Source organism: Triticum urartu, chromosome 2 (genome assembly GCF_003073215.2).
Source record: "Triticum urartu cultivar G1812 chromosome 2, Tu2.1, whole genome shotgun sequence".
NCBI lineage: Eukaryota > Viridiplantae > Streptophyta > Magnoliopsida > Poales > Poaceae > Triticum > Triticum urartu.
In genome coordinates this window covers 19,898,120-19,904,249 of record NC_053023.1, presented here as the reverse complement: position 1 = coordinate 19,904,249, position 6,130 = coordinate 19,898,120, and the positions used below count along the sequence as shown (strand labels likewise).

The 6,130-nt window shown below is 48.2% G+C and overlaps 1 protein-coding gene across 1 annotated transcript; it reads left to right on the top strand.

Moving 5' to 3' along the window:
* Positions 1-2,311: 2,311 nt before the first annotated feature.
* On the top strand, positions 2,312-5,838 carry LOC125540731 (protein NRT1/ PTR FAMILY 2.11-like). Its single transcript, XM_048704308.1, has 2 exons — positions 2,312-2,527; positions 4,118-5,838. The coding sequence occupies exons 1-2, from the start codon at positions 2,371-2,373 to the stop codon at positions 5,746-5,748; spliced, it is 1,788 nt and encodes a 595-aa protein (XP_048560265.1). The 5' UTR covers positions 2,312-2,370; the 3' UTR covers positions 5,749-5,838.
* Positions 5,839-6,130: the final 292 nt, after the last annotated feature.

The window sequence follows — 6,130 nt, the reverse complement described above, 5'->3', positions numbered from 1 at the left end:
TAAGAATATTTTTCCTTTCAGAAAGAAGATAAGAACAAGAGGCTCGCCACGGTGGTGCCGGCGATGAGCTCGGCGCGGGTGATCGACGGCGGTGAAGACGGGGACGGGGCGTGACGGACCGCTAAATCTAGACAAATATTAAGGAAAATGGAGGTTGGAGGTCGAGCTTGGAGAGGAGAAAGCTTAAGTAGTGTGGCTCGTGCATTCCATCAAACACCTTGTGTGCATAGGAGGTGAGCTAGAGCACCACCAAGCCCTCTCCCCCTCGGCCAGAAAAAAACAGAGCAGTGTGCTCTGCTCTTACGCGAGGGGGTATATATAGGCACCTCATTGGTCTTGGTTGGTGGCATGAACCGGGACTAAAGGGGAGCCTTTGGTCCTGGTTCAAGCCACCAACCGGGACCAATGGTGGTGGGCCAGGAGCGAGGCCCATTGGTTCCGGTTCGTCCCACCAATCGGGACCAAAAGGTCCATATGAACCGGGACCAATGGCCCACGTGGCCCGGCCGGCCTCCTGGGCTCACGAACCGGGTCCAATGCCCCTATTGGTCCCGGTTCTGAACTGAACCGAGACTAATGGGCTGACCCGGCCTGGACCAAAGCCCTGTTTTCTACTAGTGATATATCAAGGGCATGAGCAATGGGGGCATCACCCAAGCAATCACTGATATACCATTTTGGAATGCCTTCGATTCTAGCCTTGTCCCAATGAAGATAGTTATAAAACTAGGGACAATTGGCAATGACTCCTAGGTGCATATGCACCAATTGTGTAAATACGCATTTTGAACACTTGAAAAATTCTGAACAAAAATTCTGCATGTATATCCAGACATTCTATGTGCGTGCACAAAGTTTTCGGTGAAAACGAGGTTTTTTGTGGGTTGTGTAAAAAAGACAATTTCTGATGCTTCATTACAACTATTCATTTTGCATTTTATATCTTTTTTACACAAGCCACAAAAAACGTCGTTTTTCACCGAAACTTTGTGCATGCACATAGAATGTCCGGATATACATGTGGGATTTTCGTTCCGAATTTTTTAACTTTCCAAAATGTGTATTTAGACAATGGGTGCATATGCACCTGGGAGCCAACTGGTGCAAGAAGTTTATTGGAACCCTTAATTTGGCGGCCGTAACTATAAGGGCATCAGCAGTGTGTAGAGGCTCAGCTACCTCTAACCTGGGCCCCACACCAGGCTTCTAAACAAAGCCCAAAATCGTGCAGTGTATAGCTTTTGTTGTTGCCTCTAAGATAGGTGCTACGACAAAAATAAATAAATATATTTGGTGAAGTCCTGTTTATGTGCCTGAGAGAGAGCCCTACATAGACATGTTGGGTCACATGAGTTGTTTAAAGCTTGGAGGCTGCCTCCAAGGCTAGCGACGATGCTAAGCTCAAAAGCTCTAGAGGGGGGAGGCAGCTAAAAATCTTTAGAGGTAGCCTTAGAGGATAAAAAAAAGACTACAGTGTGGGTGCTCTAACGGTCCTGAAGTAGCACAATTCCTATTATTTCATCATTAAGTTGAAAGCCGGAGCAGAAGGAGAAATCCATCCAAGGAGGGGTTCTAGTATTGATCCCTAATCCTTATTTTCCAAGTTGTTAGTTCGTCCCTTTCTTAGGTTTTGCTTCTGCCCGCATGCGTCCACCTAAAAGTAAAAACAGAGGCTATTACTATTATTTTTTGTTCTCCAACGCAGACCCATAAGGCTACCATTAGGTAGACCCTACACTATTAACTTTAAATACAAATCTAGGCTCCATGCCTTAATTTTCTCCCCTGATTCCTGCCTCTTTTCGCGGCTTCACTTGGCACATGCAAACTGTACTTTTCGGTCCATCGTTGCATCTGAGCGTAACTTGGAAGTGCGAGGTAGTAAGCCGAGGCAACGGGTAATACATGCTCTAAGCATTGTTTCACCCTAAGGGCCGAGAGATTGCTTTACTTTTGACCTTGCTCTGAGATTGGTTGGGTGTTTCCGCAAAAAAAAAGAGATTGGTTGGGTGAGCTCACAATGTCGTATCATATATATCTTTTATGTTTAGCATTTAATATTAGCGGTTATAATTAGAATTCATCACTTAATCAACAAAGGAAAAAATCCATGTTGAAGGTTTCATCTTCATGTTGATGTTCTGACACTGATTTAAGCGCTCTTATATTCTAGTGATATAAACGTTCTTATATTTCTTTACAGAGCTAGTACTATCTTGGAAGCAAAGATCCCGTAGTCTGGCAGTTTGGCTAGCTTATTTATACGGCCGGTATCTTATCCTCTCCTTCCTGCACTACTGCAGCTGCCCACACTCGCACAAGCTGCCACCTACCTCCAGTTTCAGTCTAGCTGCTTGTTGCATCTGCGGGATGGACGCCGCTAACCCTGATCTGCCGCAGCAGGAGGAGCAGGATCACGGGAATGGCATCAGCATAGAGAAGACGACTGACTCATCGGCGCTTGATGCCGGCCATGGCGAGCCCGTCCACAACTACCGCGGATGGAAGGCCATGCCTTACGTCATAGGTGAGTAACTGTCATGCCAGCTAGCTGCCTCTGTAAGTGTTCCTTGGTCTAATAGCAACGGACCTTAGCTTACTCAACTATGGACGATAGCTACCACTCCCTTCGTTCTCATAAAGAGGACATATCTTGACTCTTCGAATTCATGCTTTGACCATAAATCCGTCATATCATATCTATTTAATGGTTATAAAATCATAATCATGTGAAAGTGCCTTTGAGCACGAATCTGATGGTGTCAATTATGTGTTACATAGGTAACATGTTATTTCACTAATTGATGGCCAATGCACGAATTTAGACCATCAAAATATGCCATCTTTTTTAGAACGGAGGGAGTACACCGTATTACATACAAGGCAAATTGCCACAAAGGCTACACTGGACGAACCTTGATAATGGCGATTCTACGCATTACACCACCAACTTTATTCATATTTGTGTAAAATATTTGGATAGTTTCAAGAGTTTAGAGCATAGATAATAGTATAGTCAACAACCGGCTATATGAAGTTGCCACATCACTTGTAGCCAATCTAATAGCCTATTCATACAATAGTTAGATATACTAGTATGTTATACCATTAATATTTAGCTCACCTCTTTCTCTCACATAGTGAAACCTGCCTGCATCATGTTTGGTTGATGTCCTGAGTCATACGAGTCTAGCCTGGCCTGCACAGCCTGACAAAAGGATTGGCCTGGCCAGCCACCTGGCAGTGTGGTTAGCTTGAGCCTAGCCTCCCATGTCTTGCGCCTGGGTGAGCCTGCCGCATTGCTTGGTATTAGTTTATTTTTTTCATAGGATTTATCGGTGTGGATTTCTTTATGTACTAATTGCACGGCAAAGCAGCGCCAGGCTCAGGGCACAAACCAAACACATGTGCATCAGGCTAGCCTCACTAGGCAAAATTCTCCAACATTCCAGGCTCGATCCAGGCATGAGGTTTCTCCAGGCAGGGTGTCCAGGCCTTCAACCAAACACCCCCATAGTACCTATGAATTTCATTAAGTTATTTTATTTTAAGGCTATACAAAAGAAACTTGTTACTAACTAAAATTTATAGGCACGTACATCTACCTATACTTATAGGATGTTTCTTCTATTCTTTTAAAACTTCTAAACATGATTCTATTTGTAAATTCTAACCACTAGTAGGAGTACCAGGGTACAAGAAAAATGCAAGTTTGGGTTAATTCCTTGCAAGTATCGACAACTTCTGGCACTGGCTTTGTTATTCTAGCATGCATATCATGTAAATTAGCGACTTGTTTATTGTTTATGTGAATTTAAGTTTGCAGTAGTAAGGATCCCTGGCCTTGATGCTCTGGGTCCGCCTCCTTGCCATTCGTGTCTAGAGGTTGGACAACCAAGTCTTTTGTTCTCTGTAGTCATTGTAGGAATGGTTGAGAAACCCATGGATTAGCATTGTAACCCGAAGGACATTCTATCAACCAATTGGCTCTTCTTTGATACACATTCCATTAGCATTGTAATCCCTAGGATGAATTTGATGAATTATAACTCATCACTAATTAACCACGAGACTGGAAAGTAATTAAATGAGAATTTTTTTTGGGAGATTGTTGCAGGGAACGAGACTTTTGAGAAGCTTGGCACGATTGGGACGCTATCGAACTTGCTTGTGTACCTGACAACGGTGTACCACATGAAGAGCGTCAATGCCGCCACCCTCCTCAACTTCTTCACCGGCAGCTGCAACCTCGCCACCGTCCTGGGCGCCTTCATCAGCGACACCTACGTCGGCCGCTACACCACCTTGGCGGCCGCCACCATCGCCTCCTTCGTCGGCATGGTCCTGCTCACCCTCACTGCCGCACTCCACTCCCTCCACCCTCCAGCCTGCATCTCCAAAGGCCAATGTGAGGGCCCCATCCCCTCCCAGCTTGTTGTGCTCCTTGTGTCATTCTTCTTCCTCGTCGTGGGTGCCGGCGGTATCCGCCCGTGCAACTTGGCATTCGGGGCCGACCAGTTTGATCCACACACCGCGGATGGACGTCGTGGCATCACTAGCTTCTTCAACTGGTACTACTTCACCTACACCATCGCCATGATGCTCTCTGCCACTGTCATCATCTATCTCCAGAGCGATGTCAACTGGGCGTTGGGCCTCGCTGTGCCGGCAGTGCTCATGGGCCTGTCATGCGCCGTCTTCTTCATGGGCACACGCCTCTACGTCCGCATCAGCCCCGAGGGCAGCCCATTCACGAGCTTCACACAGGTCCTCGTTGCTTCCTTCCGCAAGCGCCACCTCCGACAAGCTCCCAACACCGTCGAGCTATTTGACCCGCCGCACAGGAGCAAGCTCGTCGCCAAGCTGGCATACACTGACCAGTTCACGTGCCTCGACAAGGCGGCCATGCAGACCACCGAGGACGTGGTCAGCTCGGACGGGAAGACGTTGGCAGACCCGTGGCGGTTGTGCACGATGCAACAGGTGGAGGAGGTGAAGTGCCTAGCGCGCGTCCTACCGGTATGGTCATCGGGAATTGTATACTTCGTGGTGATCACCCAGCTAGGCACCTACATCGTGTTCCAGGCGGAGCAGACCGATCGCCGGATTAGCAACTCCGTCAGCTTCAAGATCCCTGAGGGCTCCTTCGTCATCTTCCAAATGTTGGCCCTCACGATCTGGATCCCAGTGTACGATCGGTTGGTGGTGCCGGCGCTCCGCCGCTTCACTAAGCGCGAAGGCGGCATCACCCAGCTCCAGCGGATCGGCGTTGGGTTGGTGCTCTCCGTGGTGACGATGCTGGTGTCTGCAGCGGTGGAGCATCGCCGGCGCCGGACGGCCATGATGTCGTGCTTCTGGCTGGTACCACAACAGCTGTTGGTAGGGCTGTCGGAGGCGTTCACGGTCGTCGGGCTGACTGAGTTCTACTATAGGCAGTTCCCGGAGAACATGAAGAGCGTGGCGGGGGCGCTCTTCTTCCTGGGTGTCGCGGTGGCGAGCTTTGCCAGCGGGCTCATGGTGGCACTGGTGCACCGGGTGACCAGGAGACGGGACGGGCGGCCGGACTGGCTGGCGCAGGACCTGGACGAGGGAAGGGTTGACTTGTTCTACCTCGTCACCGCCGCCATCGCCGCCGCCAACCTCGTCTACTTCGTGGCCTGCGCACGGTGGTTCACGTTCAAGAAGTCCGCCGACGGCGCCCATGCTAGCGATGCCATCGAGCTTGACGAAGGCCCAAAGAAGGTTTAGCTTAATCACGATGCATAGATTGGTAGATCAATGGACTGTTATATGTGTATGATTATATGATTATTGTTCCTCTGGATCCAACATGAATCCTATAACTCTATGATACAATATATTTGGGAATAATCAAACATGGGATATATGTGATGGGAGTGTGATGATGGAATAATATGGCAAGACATGGCCGCATGGTAATAGCAAGAGCAGAGCACGTCAAAACAGAGCTCATCTTGCATGATTACTTGGATCTATTGTTAATTGATGCATAAGGCAGGTAGTTCAGTGACGAGGGAACACTATGGATCTGACTCAACGTCTAGGTGTGTTAGAGCATCTCCAACGATGGCTGTAAAAAACACGCGCGCGGGGTAAACGTGGGTTTTAG